This window comes from Dreissena polymorpha, chromosome 8 (assembly GCF_020536995.1).
Source record: "Dreissena polymorpha isolate Duluth1 chromosome 8, UMN_Dpol_1.0, whole genome shotgun sequence".
NCBI lineage: Eukaryota > Metazoa > Mollusca > Bivalvia > Myida > Dreissenidae > Dreissena > Dreissena polymorpha.
The window spans coordinates 11,339,828-11,361,400 of NC_068362.1; the positions used below are offsets into that span (position 1 = coordinate 11,339,828).

At 35.6% G+C, this 21,573-nt stretch overlaps 1 protein-coding gene and 1 long non-coding RNA gene across 3 annotated transcripts; both read left to right on the forward strand.

Moving 5' to 3' along the window:
* The first annotated feature begins 2,076 nt into the window (after positions 1–2,076).
* On the forward strand, positions 2,077–18,692 carry LOC127842359 (uncharacterized). The gene is made up of 3 exons (XM_052371820.1): positions 2,077–2,589; positions 16,325–17,289; positions 18,682–18,692. Exons 1-3 carry the CDS (start codon positions 2,252–2,254, stop codon positions 18,690–18,692), a joined length of 1,314 nt encoding a protein of 437 aa, XP_052227780.1. The 5' UTR covers positions 2,077–2,251.
* Positions 18,693–20,328: 1,636 nt separating this feature from the next.
* On the forward strand, positions 20,329–20,787 carry LOC127841878 (uncharacterized). 2 transcript variants are annotated; one of them, XR_008031389.1, is made up of 2 exons: positions 20,329–20,559; positions 20,666–20,787. It is a non-coding gene; the product is annotated as an uncharacterized LOC127841878 (long non-coding RNA). The 2 variants fall into 2 exon arrangements; XR_008031390.1 differs by having other exon boundaries at positions 20,329–20,551.
* The last annotated feature ends 786 nt before the right edge of the window (positions 20,788–21,573 follow it).

Below are 21,573 nucleotides of genomic sequence, written 5' to 3' on the forward strand. Positions count from 1 at the left end.
ATTTATTAGTATTACTGCTATATAGGATTTCATAACGAGGCTGAATGTGTAACGGTCTTTTCCTTTGCTAATGCAAATTTTGGAGAATACGAGTTACCCATTATCTTAACATCGATAATTGCTCAAAACAAAGATATACAATAGGCGTATAATACTAATTACATAAGTGTACCTAAGTACAATTATCAAAAGTATCAAATCGATTTGACAAGAACAAGGTGTTGAGAGTGGGATTTAAATCTCTTTGGTCAAAACAATAGACACTATGTAGACAGGGACGTTTTTTACTAGCTAACCGCATTCCGGAGGATTTCGGATATAGTCGCTGTATCACGGTTGATATCAGAGGTCTTATTTTGATGTTAAGAGTGATCACCCATCAATAGTAATTTGTGCTGGAATTTTGGGGTTTTAATACTGGTTCCCTTTTTTGTAATGTGAAATATTATATAATGACTGTGTATGCAGAAAAGAAGACTAATTCTGAATCAGAGACGCAATAGCTATCGACTTAAGAAGTACTATAGATCCACAAAGATGTTAACAGATAGTAAAATTCAGTAGCAGCATAGCCAAATGCACATAGTAAAACAAAGAACAAAGAACATCTTTAGAAATAGCATTAATACAAATTTCGAAAGTTTAACTTCAGTTGTCAATAAGTTGTGTAGAAATGAAGAAGTTATAGCAAAAGGCAATTTTGGGTGGGTGTAGTCTATGTGGGCGGTGCGCCCCATGGTTGATAATGGGGCCATGTATAGTTGAGATTGACCGTATTGTCATAAGAGAGGTTCAGTATCAATTTGAAGTGAATCGGTGTAGAAATGAAGAAATTTTAATAAAAAGTAATTATGGGTGGTTGTGGTCTAAGTGGGCGGGGTGGGGTGCCCCAGGGTGGATAATGAGGCCATGCATAGTTGAGATTGACCGTATTGTCATAAGAGAGGTTCAGTATCAATTAGAAGTGAATCAGTGTAGAAATGAAGAAGTTTTAGTAAAAGGCAATTTTGTTTGGGCGTGGCCTATGTGGGAGGGGCGCCCCAGGGTTGGTAATGGGCCATGCATAGTTGAGATCGACCGTATTGTCATAAGAGAACTTCAGTACCAATTTGAAGTGAATCAGTGTAGAAATGAAGAAGTTATAGTAAAAGGCAATTTTGGGTGGGTGTAGTCTATGTGGGCGGTGCGCCCCATGGTTGATAATGGGGCCATGTATAGTTGAGATTTACTGTTTTGTCATAAGAGAGGTTCAGTATCAATTTGAAGTGAATCGGTGTAGAAATGAAGAAGTTATAGTAAAAGGCAATTTTGGGTGGGTCGGGTCTATGTGGGTGGGGCGCTCCAGGGCTGGTAATGGTGGCCATGCATTGTTGAGATTGACCCTATTGTCATAAGAGAGGTTCAGTATCAATTTGAAGTAAATCGGTGTAGAAATGAAGAAGTTAATGTAAAATAACCTAACAAAAATGAATGAAAATCTCTGACCCGGCCCCACCCCAACCCCCATAACTTTTGACCCAGGGGTCAGATCAAAATTCCGAATAGTGCAGGGTCGCACATATGCTCATAGCTACCATGTGTGTAAGTTTCAAGGTTCTAGTGCTTATAGTGTAGGAGAAGATAGTGGCCAGGACGGACGGACAGACAGACGGCAGGGATTTTCAAAAAGCGTGTGGATAACTAGGAAAAATGCAACTGCCATGTATCAGAAAGCATATGCCAGTAGTTAAATAAGAATATCAACTAACAGCATGCATGTACTGGCCGATATTCTCTTCCATATATGTACATCATTATATTAACTGTCAGTTTTAAATACTGTTTGAGGAAAATGTTCAGATATATTATACTAAAATTGGTTTATGTAAGAACCTACTTTATTGTCATTATAATTCTATGTTCATAACATAGCATTTATTAGAGCAATTAAAAATGTGGTGTGTTAAACACTTTGGGATAAAGTTTGTATCTACACAGCTTGTTTGTGCAGTTTAAAGTAATCAATACACTCAGTACCCAATAGTACGGTGACAGTATACATAGTTACACTGTTTGCTCCTATCATACAAGCGCCATTTGACAGTAAACTTGGTTGCTGTTTAGTTCAGTTCAAAATTTCATATTACTTGCCTGTGTTAAATAATAATTGTGTGTGTTTTCTGGGATATTTATTGTAAACATATACTTGGACATAAATATTTCAATTGATTTTAGATTGTATAATCTTGTTTGTTGATAGTGAATTATCAAGATGGCGACATCTGCATTTTCTAGAAATTTTGATTTGGTTAAATATTATTGTTGTACAATCTGCAGGAAAGAACGGTCTGTAGAAATAGATGCAGATTTTTACTGTAAAACATGTCTTAAATACTTCTGCAGAAGATGTATAAACTCCCACAGACAGCATGTTTGGTTGTTTTTAAAAAAATCTCCTTATGGAAAGGATAAAATAATGAAGTGGCCACTTTCTAAGAAGATGGAGACTTCTCTTTTAACATGCGTCATACACAAGAGTGAACAAATAACAAAGTACTGCGAGGACCACAGTCAGCTGTGCTGCTCTAAATGTGTTGAACTTAATCACAGGTAGCTTATTATTACTTATTTTATATCAGTATACATTATTGCATTGTATTACCTGTATGCAACAGCGGCGCCGGAAGCACATTAACATTGGGGCGGCGGATGGGGTGGGTATGGGAGAGGGTATCCCCCTCCTGTTGGTGGGGGTCCGGCCTAACCCGGATTTTTTTTTCAAATTTTAGCATCAAATGGCGCATTTTGGTGCTTTGCTATGCCTGATACCTGACCTTATACACGTCTATTGCAGGCAAGTGATCGCTATATGTCGCAGTTTGTACTTTGTAGCAGGCGACACAACAACAGGGATCATGTGGGTTGAAAGAACGTTCTTCAGGATTTTTTTGTGCCGCAATTCCATTTTAGAAATAAGAAATTTGTTGGTTGCAGGTTTGGAGTACACATATTGAAATGACACAAAAAGTGGTAAAAAACATTAAATAAGTTTTAAAAATTATAGAATTACTTTGAGTTATTACAATTAATTCAGGTATCTTGAGGTATCTTTAATTCTGTGATAATTAAGGACTATTGGATGCAGGGTTTTCATTAGGATTCTTTGTAGCAGGCTTTAGAGTCATTTGAGGAGGCCAACCTGGGGGGGTCCGGGGGCATGCTTCCCCTGAATTTTTTTTAAATAAAGGTGCCAAATCGTGGCTTCTGAGCGATTTTGGGCACATATTTTACATAACTTTCCTCAGTTAAAATAGAGGATATTAATGTGAATTGTTAAGTCCTCAGGTTGCATCAACTCTCAGGGGTGTCAATTGTCCCAAATTTGAAATCCTGAAAATAAAATCTGGCTGCCGATAGGGCCCACGGTGGGTTCAGGGCACACCCTGGACAGGGGGCCAGAGGCCCCCGGAAGCACCTGCAATTTAGCTTATTTGAAACAAAGAAATCGCTTCTCCTGAGCTTTAAGACACCTGTATTTTTAAGAGATTCAAAACAGAAAAAAATACTTTGGCTAGCAAATATCACAATCTATTTCTTTAAATTTTCATGTAGATGCATGGATCTGAGGTGGAATGTCCCCGTCGGGGAGGAAGGGCCCGGGCCCTAGCTTAATGTATAATTTCTGTGCAGTACATAACATGTATTCTTTACAGTAATAATGAAAATCTAAATTAAACAAACACTGCAAATTTTAACATTTTAATAAGTTGTAACTTCCAATAATGACAATGACTTTTCAAAATATATAACTAAACCAATTTAAATGACTAGTCCACAAGTAGTTATTGCAAATAAGACTCACCCTCCTGTAAAATGTGGTAACAAATAAATCCACTTACTGCTCGGAGGATCAAAACTCTGCGGAGAAACCAAACATCAACTAAATCTGTCGAAAATCGAATAAAAAACGAAATGTAAGTGTAGCAGGAAAGTGCATTTAGCCGGAGGTTCCGGTAAATGATAAAACGTTAACAAAACTGGAACAAGATAACTTCAACAGCAAACTATCGTTCTTACTCGAAACACAAACGAAAAAGTCGTTTATTTTTCTCTTTTTTTTTGACATATTCAATTGTTGACTTTGTCACAGTTTGTGACCTTGAATCAAAGTCGTACAGTCTCGTTACCCGCTCCGTGATTGGACAATTATATCGATTGGACTAATGAGAAAGGAGTTAACATATATCGGTTAAGGTTGTTTACATTTGTACTTCCGTTTCAGACAGTTAGTTTATTAACGAATACTAAATATCTCGTCATCGTCGTGAAAATTTGCCAATGTTTTTTTTTTAATTTTTTTTTCTGAATTTGAGCCGGCCTGAATAACATTTGAGGCGGTCAAATCGGCCGCCGGCCGCCTCCTAATGAAAACCCTGTCGATGTCGGCACATTTGTTTCATGTCATACTTTCCTTTTTATTAATAGAAAGAAGCAAAGGCTTAGATCATACGGACAATTAAAGATTCCCAGGTTTAATTACTTAATAATTAAGGGATTATCGTTATAAAAGAGACCGATTAATTACCCACGGTAACAACATAATTGACACGTACATTTCCGAGGGCGGGTGATGACAATCAACAATACACGTGTTATAACTGCGAAAGCGTGATAACCTTGCTTCGTGGTAAAGATATTTTCAAATATATGTGTATTGAAATGATTTTTTTAAAGGTCTTTGCCCAAATTTCATTTTTGCCAAAAATATTGGGGCGGCGGCCACCGCCCCTGCCGCCCAGCTCCGTTGCCTCTGTGCAATTACCATCATGCATGTTAATTTGTTTGGATTATTCTATTAAGTTATATAAGGTTTTCAAAATCATTTCTTGTGTGCAATTTTTTCTTGTGCTTTAATTTGTTTATTTGTGTTTGTTTGAAATAACATTTCAAAGTTCAAGCATATGGCAACATTTTAGCAACACATGTAGTATATAGTATAGCAATACCTTAAGGCTTTAATCAACCTGCCTGATTAATGTCTCATGTATATGTTCCTTTACTCTATTTATGGAGGATAGTTCACACTTGACATTTGCTTGTTTGAGCCTTCATTTTTAACCTTCTCATCAAGACCTTTTCTCAGTTTTGTTTATGCTGGTTGTTAATTTATTGTCTGTCATCAACAATTTGCATATGAACATTATAGAGGCGCCACATGTCTTGCCCAATATCAATGGAACTTTGTATTAACAGTTCGTGTAGATTAAATATACACTCAATAGTGCCTTTTCAACGATTTTTAGTTGGTCGCGTTAGATTGGTCGAGTAAATTTACAGACCTTGTTTTGCTAAACAGTATATGCTTAGAAGCCTTAGCTATGCTAAGAACCGTAACTCACTATGCTAGGAACGATTACCGCTGCCTGTCTGCACTGCAGATGACGAATACTTAGGAGCGTCTGCTCTACTAATCAGTGAGTGTATTTACCAGATTGTAAGACGACATTGGCCTGTCTAGTGTTTATCATTTAAATCTGTACATATTGGCTGCTTTCAGGGAAAACAGGGTTTAATGCATGTCAAATAAGATTAGCATGTACACACTGATTAGCCTGTGTTAACACTGATTAGCCTGTGTTAACACTGATTAGCCTGTGTTAACACTGATTAGCCTGTGTTAACACTGATTAGCCTGTGTTAACACTGATTAGCCTGTGTACACTGATTAGCCTGTGCACACTGATAAGCCTGTGCACACTGATTAGCCTGTGTACACTGATTAGCCTGTGCACACTGATTAGCCTATGTACACTGATTAGCCTGTGCACACTGATTAGCCTATGTAGCCTATGTACACTGATTAGCCTATGTACACTGATTAGCCTGTGCACACTGATTAGCCTATGTAGCCTATGTACACTGATTAGCCTGTGTACACTGATAAGCCTGTGTACACTGATTAGCCCGTGCACACTGATTAGCCTAAGGAGGACAACAGCAAACAACTTCAGCGCTTTGATTATAATTTTGTGGCCGGTTTGTTGACATTTGTAGTTTAAATCTGAGTTTTCATGTAATTTCCAGACCGGGAAATATATGTCCTTGACCCAATATCCTGTGACCTTAAAATACTTTTGGGAATGTCTGGTTTGTCTGATCTTCATTAAACTTTTTCAGAGTTTTTATGTCCCCCACTATAGTAGTGGGGGACATATTGTTTTTGCCCTGTCTGTTGGTCTGTTGGTCCGTTGGTCTGTTGGTCTGTCTGTTTGCACCAACTTTAACATTTTGCAATAACTTTTGCTATATTGAAAATAGCAACTTCATATTTGGCATGCATGTGTATCTCATGAAGCTGCACATTTTGAGTGGTGGAAGGTCAAGGTCAAGGTCATCCTTCAAGGTCAGAGGTCAAATATACGTGGCCAAAATCGCTCATTTTATGAATACTTTTGCAATATTGAAGGTAGCAACTTGATATTTGGCATGCATGTGTATCTCATGGAGCTGCACATTTTGAGTGGTGAAAGGTCAAGGTCAAGATCATCCTTCAAGGTCAGAGGTCAAATATATGTGGCCCAAATCGCTTATTTTATAAATACTTTTTCAATATTGAATATAGCAACTTGATATTTGGCATGCATGTGCATCTTATGCAGCTGCACATTTTGAGTGGTGAAAGGTCAAGGTCAAGGTCATCCTTCAAGGTCAGAGGTCAAATATATGTGGCCCAAATCGCTTATTTTATGAATACTTATGCAATATCGAAGATAGCAACTTGATATTTGGCATGCATGTGTATCTCATGGAGCTGCACATTTTGAGTGGTGAAAGGTCAAGGTCAAGGTCATCCTTCACAAGGTCAAGGTCATCCTACAAGGTCAAACATCATATAGGGGGACATTGTGTTTCACAAACACATCTTGTTTTCTATTCATAAAGCCACTAAGTTAAAAACTAGTTCCAGCTTTTTAAATACATGCCGGACAGAGGGACATGTTTCTTACATGCCGATGGTGATACCTTGCAAATACTTTACACGTCACATTAAAAGCTCACCTGAGCACAACATTCCCATGGTGAACTATTTTGATGAAATTTTGTCGTCCTTTGTCCATCATCAACATTTGCATTTTGAACACCCAAGGACGGAATTTAGTGGAAAATCTTCATAAAATTCATTCAGAACATTTTGTCCTAATGATATGTCAGCCACGTTTCAAGTCTGGTCATGTGAGGTAAAAACTAGGTTACATGAAAGAACAATCTTGTGAACACTCTAGAGGACAACAAAATTGCCCAGTTTTTTTATGAAACTTTTTGTCAGAATGATATACCCAAAGCATTTTAAACTGGGTTGTGTATGGTTTAAACAAATAGTTTGTTAGATCAAATAAAAAAAAGCATGTGAACATTAAAAGACCACATTTATTGTCTAATGAAACTTAGTACCATTATCCAATTAAAATCTTAGCCAGATTGCAATCTTCCTGAAAGCTCAAGAAGAGTATCAGACATTCAGCCCAGCAACCATATTTTACAGACCAATACAATATAAATATGTCATCGCTTTAACATATTCTTGGTCTATCACAGCAAACATACTTTTAAGCTCTACTGCCAAAGGCAGAAGAGCTTATGGGATGGCATGGTGTCTGTCTGTCTGTCTGTGTGTGTGTGTGTGTGCGTGCGTGCGTTAGACTTTTATTGTTTATCCGATAAAGTCCACAGTTTTCAACCAATTCTTTTCAAACTTGTCCAATGTCTTTATATTAATGAGGACTGGAACCCTATTGATTTTAAGGTCACTGGGTCAAAGGTCAAGGTCACAGTGACTCGAAATAGTAAAATGGTTTCCTGATGATAACTCAATAATGCTTAGGCCTAGGATCATGAAACTTCATAGGTACATTGATCATGACTGGCCGATGACACCTTTTCATTTTCAGGTTACTAGGTCAAAGGTCAAGGTCACAGTGACTCGAAATAGTAAAATGGTTACTTTTTCTTTTGATTAGTTGATCAGATAAAGCCCACAGTTTTCATCCGATTCTTTTCAAATGTGTTCAGTGTCTTTTTATTAATGAGACTCGAACCCTATTGATTTTCAGTTCACTGGGTCGAAGGTCAAGGTCACAGTGACTTGAAATAGTAAAATGGTTTCTAGATGTTTACTCAAGAATGCTAAGCCTAGGATCATGAAACTTCGTAAGTGCATTGAACATGACTGGCTGATGACCCCTATTGATTTTCGGGTCACTAGGTCAAAGGTCAAGGTAACAGTGACTCAAAATAGTAAAATGGTTACTTTTTCTTGTTTATCAGATAAAGTCCACAGTTTTCATTTGATTCTTTTCAAACTTGTTCAGTGTCTTCATATTAATGAGGACTCGAACCCTATCAATTTTCAGGTCACTGGGTCGAAGGTCAAGGTCACAGTGACTCGAAATAGTAAAATGGTTTCCGGATGATAACTCAAGAATGCTTAGGCCTAGGATCATGAAACTTCATAGTTACATTGATCATGACTGGCAGATGACCCCTATTAATTTTCAGGTCAAAGGTCAAGGTCACATAGACTCAAAACAGTAAAATGGTTTCCAGATGATAACTCAAGAATAATAAGGCCTAGAATAATGAACCTTTATAGGTACATTGATCATGACTGGGATATGAACCCTGTTGATTTTCAAGTCACTAGGTCAAAGGTCAAGGTCACAGTGACAAAAAACGTATTCACACAATGCTGCCACTACAACTGACAGCCCATATGCGGCATGTTTTACAAACAGCCCTTGTTTAAAAAGAGCAATATCAAAGCAATAAGTCCAGAATGACTTCCCCTTGAATATGAGAAAATTTTGAAATCCCGCTTGTTTACGTAATTAAGTCCACAGTTTTCATCCAATTATTTCAAAATTTGCACAGTATCTTTATATCAATGAGGACTTGAACCCTATTGAATATAAGCAGTATCGGAGAAATAAGTACACATAATCTCCCCTTGAATTTGAAAAAATTCTCCTTGTTTGCGCGATTAAGTACACAGTTTCCATCTTATTCTTTCCAAATATGCACAGTGTTTTAGCAGTAGAGCGATTCAGGCCCTCATGGGCCTCTTGCTTATTTATTAAGTCCATATCCAGCAACATAAAATTATACAAATATTTTATAGTGTTTATCAGTAGAGCGATTCAGGCCTTCATGGGCCTCTTGTTTATTTAAGTCCATATCCAGCGACATAAAATTATACAAATATTTTATACAAATAAATACAAACTGACAATAATAATAATGCATGTCATTGGTAAAAAACAAATCATTCATTTGTACTAAGCACATTACTCACATGTTTAGTCCATTTTCATGAAAGTTGGTAATAACATTAAATTTTGTTCAAATGATATCAATAGAGTTCAAAACTGGTCATGTTGGATTTAAACTACAGTCAAACCTGAATTCAGCGGTAAGTCAAGGGAAATGATCAAAGTGACCGTTGTCCACAGGTGACCGTTGAATTCGGATCACAATTTTAAGAAGGTTGGTCAGTTGGTAGTATTACTACGTCATTACCCCACCCAGTTGTTTGCATACAGTGTAAAACAAATGCTCATTGCATTAACAAATCATAATAACAGCATTAACTTACGCGTGTACATTGAATAATAGAGAATAATATCTTTTAGATTGATTTAATTTCATATTGTTAAATTAAACAATGACTTTATCAACGCTGGTATAATTGTTTACTCATGCATCTCATTCATTCAGTAAATAAAGCTTGTCACGTTCCGTTGTGGAGTGGAATATAGTGGCCGTTGGCCGTTATGGTCAGTTGGCCGTTAAATTCAAGTGTAATATAGAGTGTTTTTCGTCGGGGGGATTCCAGACTGACCGTTGTCTGCAGGTGACCGGTAAATTCAGGTGGCCGTTAGGTCAGTTTCGACTGTAGATCACTAGGTAAAATTGAAGAAAAGGTTTGTTGACATACTTGTAGATAACATTTATTGCATATTTTTTTCATGACATTTGGTAAGAACATTTGTCCCAATCATATCTCAGACTAGATCGCAAATGATAAGTGGATGCTGTAGGGTGAAAAACTAAGAACATTGTATTATGTGAATTGACATGACGCCGCCTGTCAATCAAGTTCTTATCTAAGAACTGATCTACCAATCAGCCATCGATTAATCAGGCGCGTTAGTTAGCAACGAACTGTCCGCCATTTTCTAGACAAGCTATGTATAGGTTCACTTTTACTTAAGCGAGTTTCTTTTGTTATCCACTTAAAAAAAAGTAGATTAAAAATGGTTAAACGGTGTCGATGGGGACTATGTAACTCGGACAATCGATATCCTGAAAGATGAGTTGGTGACATTTATTTTATATCGTTTCCAAAGCCGACAAGAGATCTTGAGAAGTGTAAGAGATGTATAAATGCATGCGGTCGTCACCACGAACAACTAAATGTCAACACTGTCAAAGACAATTATAATATATTTTTATCGGATATACTAGCAGATTTAAATAGTTTATGTTATCGATCTGATTATCACATAATATTTCGCGTTTAAAAAAAATAGTTTTATCAGTTACTAGGTCATTAATATACAGAAGCGAGGTTCATCTGCATTACTTAAAGAGAAATAAAACCCAGCATGGAGCCTAATTTGTGCTGTGTTTAATTACTCTGATAGTAATGCACTTTATTGCCATTATACATGTTATTAGAAGTTGACACGTGATATATTATATTAATAACGGTATCTACACATGTGGTGACATGTGATGTCACCAATGAACGCTTTAAATCCACCTTTGAGATCGAATAGTTTTCATTTTTTATGTCCCCCACTATAGTAGTGGGGGACATATTGTTTTTGCCCGGTCTGTTGGTCTGTCTGTTGGTCTGTCTGTTGGTGTGTCTGTTTGCGCCAACTTTAACATTTTGCAATAACTTTTGCTATATTGAAGTGTATCTCATGAAGCTGCACATTTTGAGTGGTGAAAGGTCAAGGTCAAGGTCATCCTTCAAGGTCAGAGGTCAAATATATGTGGCCAAAATCGCTCATTTTATAAATACTTTTGCAATATTGAAGATAGCAACTTGATATTTGGCATGCATGTGTATCTCATGGAGCTGCACATTTTGAGTGGTTAAAGGTCAAGGTCATCCTTCAAGGTCAGAGGTCAAATATATGTGGCCCAAATCGCTTATTTTATAAATACTTTTAAAATATTGAAGATAGCATCTTGATATTTGGCATGCATGTGCATCTCATGGAGCTGCACATTTTGAGTGGTGAAAGGTCAAGGTCAAGTCATCCTTCAAGGTCAGAGGTCAAATATATGTGGCCCAAATCGCTTATTTTATGAATACTTTTGCAATATTGAAGATAGCAACTTGATATTTGGCATGCATGTGTATCACATGGAGCTGCACATTTTGAGTGGTGAAATGTCAAGGTCATCCTTCACAAGGTCAAGGTCATCCTACAAGGTCAAACATCATATAGGGGGACATTGTGTTTCACAAACACATCTTGTTTTCAACGAGTTTCGTTTAATTTATTTGAAAAGAAAGCGGAAAAGAAATAAGGCAAAAACGGTGTGAATAGGTTTTATGTAACTCTGACATTCGGTATCCATAAGTTAGATTAATTAATTGTATACCATTTTAATCGCGGAAATGCGGTCTTGACAAGAGCAACAGGAAACTTCAATGTGTAGAATTACCAAGATCACCCTTATGGAGCATTTATTTATTTAAAAAAAATGGAAATGTTATGTTAGAAATAACTACGCATTATTAAGTATGAATTATATCACGTGTGCTTATAGAATAATATAGAAGATTGGTACCAACTTTGCGTAACTTAACGAAATCCCTGTTATAAATCGAGTTTTGTGTGTGTCAGAAACAAGTGAAAACGATTATATGTTTCTATTTTAATAGTATCGAATCAATAAATGCCACATAATAAGATTTATTATTACTGATATAACCAATAAATGCCGATCTTGGGAGAAGTCGGTACCTGCGCCAGCGTCTGATACAGGTAGCTTTACTGAATTCCCCTTCATACAGCGCTACTTTATATTTGAATGACCAAACTTATTGTGCTGTCTTGCACTTTCAATTAAAGTGATTGATAAATGTCCCATAAGCAATGTTTAATATTATTAATATCACTTTTATACGTAATAACATGTGGGATTTTGGTACACTCTGTGTCAGAAAGCCTGTAAAACTTCACCGAAATCCCAGTTTAAAGCGCTATTTTGTTTCAAATACACGAGTGGAAATGTTTCGTAAATAACATGGGTAAATGCCGTTGAAGAAGTGTTAATTTATTGCTAATACCAATATCACACGTTATAAGAGGTTCGATTTCGGTCAGCGCGCAAGCGTTTGAGAGCGTTATTCATGTACCGAAAAACCCGTTATAATTAGCTGATGTTCTCTATATATATATTTTTTGCATTCGCAGAATAACTTAATGACACAAACCCTTATACAAGTGTCATATGGTGTCAAAAAGTCCATTAAAATAATCCGGAATATTGCGTTAATCTACATGCAGTATATAGGCAATGAAGCCACTTTGGTGTTCGCTTGTCTAGGTTTGCTACCAACTGAGCCACGTGATTAAGTGGGCGGAGCAATCATAGATAAGGCGTCATGTCAATTGGGAATAAGACATCAAACTGGGAATGGGCATTATTTTTAAGATTTTCTCAAACAAAACTATTCATTTCATGATCTGAATTTATGTTTGTACTATTTTATCTATACTTCAAGCTTAATAAGCAATTTTCTATTACTTTCATTTACAGTGAATTTTTTTAATTTTTTGAAAAAAATAATTTTAACTGAATTTTTTAAACTGTGTTCATGCGTCGCATGGACACAATCTCATTTTATTAGGATTTTTAAAAAATCAATAAAAATCCAGTTTTGTAGTAAAATCAATTTGAATAATGTTATTATATATGCACATTTATATTTTAATTATATTTTGTAAAACTCAATAAATACAACTTGTAAAGCTGAGTATTATGCACTGTTAAAAAGCACAATTTATTCCCGAATTGATGTCTGATTCCAACTTCACATAATACTGTGTTCAAGTCACTATGTAAAACTGCATGATTACAAATCGATGTCTTATTCCAACTTCACATAATACTGTGTTTAAATCACAATGTAAAACTGGATTATTACAAATCTTATAAAAACTCTAGAGGCCAAATTGATTCTATAATGCTCATGAAAGCATTTGTTTCAATGATATCTCGGCTGATTTGAAAACTTTTGAAGTAATAACATATGTCCAAATGATTTCAAGGTTGAGTTCAAAGCTAGATCACTAGGTCATATTTGAAGAAAATATTATGCACACACAGTAGAAGTATAATATGTTTCCTCAATATTCTAGAAACTTGCTGGACATTTATTTGTGTTATTTCTCCACAAAATAAGATATGATTTAATAAACATGTCTTCAATGCGGCGGGTAGTTTTGCTTATAATGCTACAGTAAAATTACATGTATCTTTTTTCACTCAAGAAGTCACACATGTAACCCGCTTCTAATAAAACTTGCTCAAAACATTGATAAAGTGTGCTGTCATAATATCTGTTCTGCATAAACATTAAACAATTTTTTAAATGACCACCAGATGTTGGGGCTGTTTTAATCACCAGGCCAGGAAGTGCTATAATTGTAATCACCCTTTTCGGTGTAGTTCGGTGTGTGGCTGTAGTGTTAGTGTCCGTTTTGTACCATCTTTGTTACCACTTTAGATTCACATTTTAATATATTATCAATGGAACTTTAAACTTTGTTAGAATGTTTATCTAGACAGTATTAAGGCCAAATATGAATCTGATTCATGTGCGCGGCCGGCGCATACAAAACTTCATTATTGAATACGCCTGAAATTGGTGCCAAGATTTCACGTTGCATGCAGCACAACCGTGTATATGAATTCATTACACATCATATGTTTGGCCTATAACAAAGGCTTATTAAATAAAGTAATTCCAATGTTTTTCACACTGTCATACACCGTATAAAAACAGATGTGTATGCACTGTTTGAAATTCTTAAAAAATGATTTAAAAGTTATTGGTAAAAAGCATCACTTACCGGTGTGTTTACATCCATTGACATGAATTAGTGAAAAAAGCATCACTTACCGGTGTGTTTACATCCATTGACAAGAATTAGTGAAAAAAGCATCACTTACCGGTGTGTTTACATCCATTGACACGAATACGTGAAAAAAACATCACTTACCTGTGTGTTTACATCCATTGACATGAATTAGTGAACCCTTTTAAGTCATGTGATCCTGCTTCCTGAATATATGTCAAGGCCGAGTTCAAATTTTGTGTCATTTGTGTGTTGAAAGTAGTTTACCAAATGAACAATAAGAACATCCTTTGTGCAACTACATAGACCATATTTCATGACTCATTTTGGAAACAACTCAGAATGTGTATCGGTATCTTGACTATATCTAGGCCAAGTCTGAAAGTGGATAACATGCGTCTAGAAACAATGTCACCAAGTCAAATCTTAAACTAAATTCTGAACACTCCAGTGGGGTCAACAATAGACCACCAGTTGAAGCCTTCCACAAATTATGTCCAGGAACTCAGATTAGCCCTTAAAGGGACTGTCAACCACGACGACGAAGAAAAGTTGTAAAATACCGTATGTTTTTACCATTATATGTTTATATTGATTAAAATAGCACGACTGGTATAATACATAACTTGAAAAAAGTTGTTAAGTTTTCATATTTTTAGTATATTCGGTAATAAATTTTACTGGGTATGTCTACCAGGTAACTACCAGGCAAAAATATAAATAACGCCAGTAGATTGAACATCATCGTCACGTGCTAAACCCAGGAATGCAAATTGTGCATGCGTAGTGAATTGTATATATCTTATATGTAAAATGATCAATATACTTGCGTTATTTATAGTGTGTATATCGTTATGTCACATATTTTCGCGATGTACTTTTGATTTCACATCGTGAACTTGTATTTCCTAATATACTGAAAATATGAACTTTTTTCAAGTTATGTAATATACCAGTCTTGATTTTTTAATCAATATAAACTAATAATTGTAAAAAAATGCGGTATTTTACAACTTTTCTTTTCTTTCTAGTCGTGGTTGACAGTCCCTTTAAGGGCCATGATGGCCTTCTTTATTCATACTATGTTTTTTGTTTAATTATAATATGACATGATATTTACATTCTTTATACTCAGAAGAAAGTCAAGTGTGGGCTATTATGCAACCAATTATGATGGGAGCTAAACATTTTGAAACTATTATATTCAAAGAAATGGTTTCATAAATGATAACATGTTTAAATGCAAGATCAGTTCGCCATATTGATGCCAAAATTGCTATGTGCCTTCTCATTTCAATGTCATATGATACCTTTTTGCACCAAGGGGGCAAATTATACTTTTGAAAAATCACTTGAAATTTGTCCATTGCTTTACATTAGACGGTAACAAGAATTTATCTCTTGATTAAAAATTATGGAGTTTCAATATTTGTCAATATACTTGTGATTTGTGTCAAAATGGTTGAGTGTATGTGTGTATGTGCTAGTCCATTGTTAATTTTTACAGTATTTAACAATAAGTATGAATTACCACATCATTCTTCATCTATTTATTAATGAAGCTAATGCCAATTTATGCAAGAAAGCAATAAGTACAGAGGTATTAAGTTCTCATAATTTATAAAAAAAAGAAAAATATTATACTAAAAGAGACATATAAACGGCTTATGCAAAAACATATTTTATTTTATACTTAGATTGCCATTTCATAAGAATTATTTCAATTTGAAACACTGAAAACACTGAATGTCTTAATAAAAACACACTTTGTCCTGTGGCACTTTAATCAGTGTAATAATGATGAGTTAAATATTCATAACTCTATGTTATACACATGCATTCTAGTAATGACATTGCTAAAGAGTGGTAATAGCATTATAATGAATAAATGCACAATTTGTTGTTCAATGCGGTCTGCATTATTTCCCAAACACTCAGTAGATAGATACATATTTATTTATATATTTTTATTTTAATAATAATCCATATAGTATTGCCTCTAGAAAAGTAACATGTGAATTGATGTAACATGCATTGTTATTGTATGTGCCTAAATATTTTTTTTGTTAAAATGCCCCTTTAAATTTGTATTATAATTAATATCGTTTCGGGGTAAACAGTTGGTTATTGGTCAGTTGATTACTATTCAATCACTTACTGTCTCCTGTGTGGTTGTTTTTCAGACTATGCTTACAAGTAACTCCATTACCTCAGGCTGCCAGAGGGAAGTCAACCAACTTCAAGAACCTGTCTGTCAGCACGGAAAATACTCTTTCACAAATGAAACAATGTCAGACGTATCAGGAGGACAGAATGATGTCTCTTAAGGTTTCATACAAAGAACATGAGAGGCTTATTGTGGATGGTTTGCGTGTGAATATAATATCGTATTTACGCGAATGTGAAACCAGCACAGTTAATACAAGACATGTATATATGCAAAACCCAATCAGTGAAATGCGTGAGGAAATCAAGTATTTATTAGCAGATTTTGAGAAAAGCACTATTAAGGAGAAGAAAGAAGAGCTAAACCTGAAACAAGCTCCTCTCAAAGTTGTGAGAAACAGCTGTATTAGACTTCAATATGAATTGTTCCATCTCCATGTAGCCATACCGAAAGTACTGGGTAAAGAACCCTCTTTTATTGCCAGGAAAAAATGTCTGGAAAATATACAACAATCTGATATATTTATAAAAGAGAACTTTTCAAACAAGGTGTTCACTGTGAATGGGAAGTCTGTCCACAATGTGAAAATGCGAAGTGATTCAGACGAATGCAGGATCACAGCAGTATGTGCTCTCCCAAATGGACAGGTCCTGGTTGCAGACTACTTTAATAAGACAGTAAAGCTTCTGAACCAGCAGTACCATGTGGTGAGTCACTTGGATTTCAGGGATTCGCCAGAGGACATGTGTCTTATCACACCCACTGAGGTTGCAGTGGCTATGGATGATGAGGTCCAGTTTATCACAGTAAGCCAGAGCCAACTTGCCAGAGGCAGGAAGCTTAAGTTACAACATGATTGTAATGCTATTGCCTACCTTCATGATGACCTATATATCTGCTCTGGTACTGCCCTGTACAAGTACAGATTGAGTGGCAAACAGGTCTGCAGACTGTATGAAGATACATCAGCTTATTCAACAGGTAAGAATCATGGTGGATTCATCCTAATAACATGTGTGATATGTACAGAGATTTTCTAGCCATTTTAAGAAAAAGAGTCTCGTCAAATTGATATTTTTAAAATGGATAAAATGGCACATTGGGGAATTTCGTAATCGACTAAATGGACCGATTTTTTCTTAACAACAAATATTCGGTCTTTTCGAAACTAAGGGTAAACAAGAGTTGTCTCGCATTCAGGTAGGTATCGGGTAACAAGTAAACGAACCAAAAGAAAACAAGTTATCATATGCTTCTCAGATCTCTGAAATCGTAATATTTACTGTTCATTTCAATTTACGTATACAGTTATTTCTTTATTGATTGATATACTTATATACTAGTTTGTGTTCATTAGTATTTTAATGTATTGCCATATAACTTTGCAACCAAAAGCTCTTCATCAGTATAAGTTAAGCACCACTGATAATTAAGCTTTCTGCTTTTAAAACTGTGCCTGTTTTATTATTTAATTGATTCCCAACATTTATTACGTTCTTGTCAAGTATTTCATTGATTCATTCACCTCAGTAATGTGGGTTTATTTTAAATATTAAATATTCTTCTGTCACTGTCACACTTGACTATCAGTTTCTGAAAGAAAAATTGTTTTAACAGCAATTGCATACCAGTTAACTTAGTACATTATTTTCTTGAATTTACGGTTAATACATTATGATGTTTTTTAACTGATTTTTTGGTTTAAATATCTTCTTTATTATACTGTGTGAGAGTGTTGTGATTGGTCATAGAAAGTTCAGTGTTGTGTTGTTTATTTTGAATGTCCACTGACAAAATTAATTGACTTCTTCTTCGAATACAGCACTCCTAGCACTCTCTTATACTACGGTTCATTACATTCACCTTTGCCGTGGGCTTACGGACTACTTTCTACCGCACGTGTCTTTTAGTCACATGATCATAGTCGCATATTCAAAATGGCAGTGCCCATCAGCTTTGCTTTATCTGATAGTATTTGAAGTTTACAACTGGGCACATATGCTATTAAATTTTATTTCATGCACATATTTAACTAAATGCATATTGCAATATTAACAATGAGTCAAAGCTGTATATCTGTATTAGAAAATAATATAATACTATACAGAAGCATCAATAATTAGTTGCTGCTTTGACAAGATATTGAGTGAATGAGAAATGTTGAATATAAATATTGACCAAAGTAAACAGTCTGTTAATGTTTTACCAATGCAATGCCAGTTTGGTACACATAGACCCTGAAGATGTTTACTCAAACTAATTCTATGTTAAAATACACATCTTAAAATAAATTGCAGGCCAACATCAGTACAGTTGTTTTGTTATTGTTGTTTTAACAATATACATTTCATTGTCCCATGCTTTTCCTGACAGGGGACAACTAGAAGCATCTATCATACACTTACAAGTTCATTCAGGAATAATGTTTAAAAATACAAAATTATATAAGAGAAATATGACATTCTGTCAAAACAATACAGAATCAAAACTGCACAGCATCAAATTAACCTTTACATGATCTTTTAAATAAATAATAAATTGCAATACTTGTAATACTCATGCCCTTTCCCCCGGCTCTTTAAGCACCTTAGTGCCTGAATCTTTAATTTATTACTTTATCTCACCAATTTGTGTTGCTGTAATTCTTCAATATCATGAAAGACATTAAAGATTCATCAGGTTTTTAAAGGCTGATTAGTTTAAATATATATTTGTTCAATTATTGCACTTTCTTAAGTACAGTAACATATGGTTAAGTGCCTAACATTAAATAAATTCAAAGGAGTAACCCAGTACCCTGTAAATCACACATATTTTCCTCTGTGCAAATTTCTGGAGAAAGACCTGCATTGCTGATACAGTAGTGCATGTCCTTGTTTTGTTCAATGTCAATATCATTATTCAGGATATTCAGAAGGTTCAGCATTGCATCAAAGTACACACATTTAAACAAACATGATTACATATAACAGGATTTTTTAGGTATTCTTCGCAAGTGTAAAGGATGAGTTCAATAATAGAAAGCAATACTAGAAAAAGGGACGGTCGCTAGGGGGGTGTAAATTCAAATGTCCTTAATTAATACTTTTTATGCCCCCAGATCGAATGATCGGGGGTATATTGTTTTTGGCCTGTCTGCCTGTCTTTCTGTCTGTCATTCTGTCCCAAAACTTTAACCTTACAGGAAAGTTTTGCAATAACTTGAAATATTGAACATAGCAACTTTATATTTGGCATGCATGTGTATCTCATTGAGCTGCACATTTTGAGTGGTGAAAGGTCAAGGTCATCCTTCAAGGTCAAAGGTCAAAAATATAAAACTTTACATAGTAGAGTTTTGCAATAACTTTTGAGATATTGAACATAGCAACTTGATATTTGGCATACATGTGTATCTCATGGAGCTGCACATTTTGAGTGGTGAAAGGTCAAGGTCATCCTTCAAGGTCAAAGGTCAAAAATTTAAAAATTTAATATAGTAAAGTTTTGCAATAACTTTTGAAATATTGAACATAGCAACTTGATATTTGGCATGCATGTGTATCTCATGGAGCTGCACATTTTGAGTGATGAAAGGTCAAGGTCATCCTTCAAGGTCAAAGGTCAAAATTTAAAAACTTTTTCACTATTTAAGATAGCAACTTGATATTTGGCATGCATGTGTATCTCATTGAGCTGCACATATGAGTGATGAAAGGTCAAGGTCATCCTTCAAGGTCAAATGTTAAATTTATGGCGTCTGTCCGTCCGAAAACTTCACCATTGGTCATAACCTTTTCAATATTGAAGATAGCAACTTGATATTTGGCATGCATGTGTATTTCATAAGGCTGCACATTTTGAGTGGTGGAATGTCAAGGTCAAGGTCATCCTATAAGGTCAAAAAAACAAAACAAAAAATTTCAAAGCGGCATTCTCATGAAGCTGCACATTTTTATGCCCTCTTCAAAGAAGAGGAGGTATATTGCTTTGCTCATGTCGGTCGGTCAGTCCAGCAGGTTCTTGTCAGCCGATAACTCAAGAACGCTTTGGCCTAGGATCATGAAACTTCATAGGTACATTGATCATGACTTGCAGATGACCCCTATTGATTTTGAGGTCACTAGGTCAAAGGTCAAGGTCACGGTGACCCGAAATAGTAAAATGGTTTCCGGATGATAACTCAAGAACGCATACGCCTAGGATCATGAAACTTCATGGGTAGATTGATAATGACTCGCAGATGACCCCTATTGATTTTGAGGTCACTAGGTCAAAGGTCAAGGTCACGGTGACCCGAAATAGTAAAATGTTTTCCGGATGATAACTCAAGAATGCATACGCCTAGGATTATGAAACTTCATGGGTAGATTGATAGGTCAAAGGTCAAGGTCACGGTGACCCGAAATAGTAAAATGGTTTTCGGATGATAACTCAAGAACGCATATGCCTAGGATCATGAAACGTCATAGGTAGATTGATCATGACTCGCAGATGACCCCTATTGGTTTTGAGGTCACAAGGTCAAAGGTCAAGGTCACGGTGACCCGAAATAGTAAAATGATTTTCGGATGATAACTCAAGAACGCTTTTGCCAAGGATCATGACACTTCATAGGTACATTGGTCGTGACTCCCAGATGACGCCTATTGATTTTCAAGTCACTAGGTCAAAGGTCATGGTCACAGTGACAAAAAACGTATTCACACAATGGCTGCCACTACAACGGACAGCCCATATGGGGGGCATGCATGTTTTACAAACAGCCCTTGTTAATGGTGGAAGTTCAAGGTCAAGGTCATCCTACAAGGTCAAAGGTCAAAAAAAAAATCAAAGCGGCGTTATCATGAAGCTGCCATTTTGAGTGGTGGAAGTTCAAGGCCAAGGTCATCTTTCAAGGTTAAGGTCATCCTTCAAGGTCAAAGGTCATTTTTTTATATTCAAAACAGCGTTATCATGAAGCTGCAAATTTTGAGTGGTGGAAGTTCAAGGTCAAGGTCATCCTTCAAGGTCAAAGGTAAAAAAAATATATTTCAAAGCGGAGTTCTCATGAAGCTGCACATTTTGAGTGGTGGAAGTTCAAGTTCAAGGTCATCCTTCAAGGCCAAACGTAAAAAAATGAATTTAAAAAAATCAAAGCGGCGCAATAGGGGGCATTGTTTTTCTGACGAACACATCTCTTGTTTCTTTCATACACTTGCATACTTTTCCATTAATAATAAATGATTAAAATAAAAAGGAAAACACAACTTGACTTTTAATGTTTAATCCCTCATGTTCAGCTTT

Excerpts from the sequence above, each read along its gene's own strand:
- LOC127842359 (XM_052371820.1), top strand. The coding sequence starts at position 2,252 with ATGGCGACATCTGCATTTTCTAGAAATTTTGATTTGGTTAAATATTAT. Across the intron at positions 2,590-16,324 it reads TGTGTTGAACTTAATCACAG|ACTATGCTTACAAGTAACTC; the intron begins GTAGCTTATTAT and ends GTTGTTTTTCAG.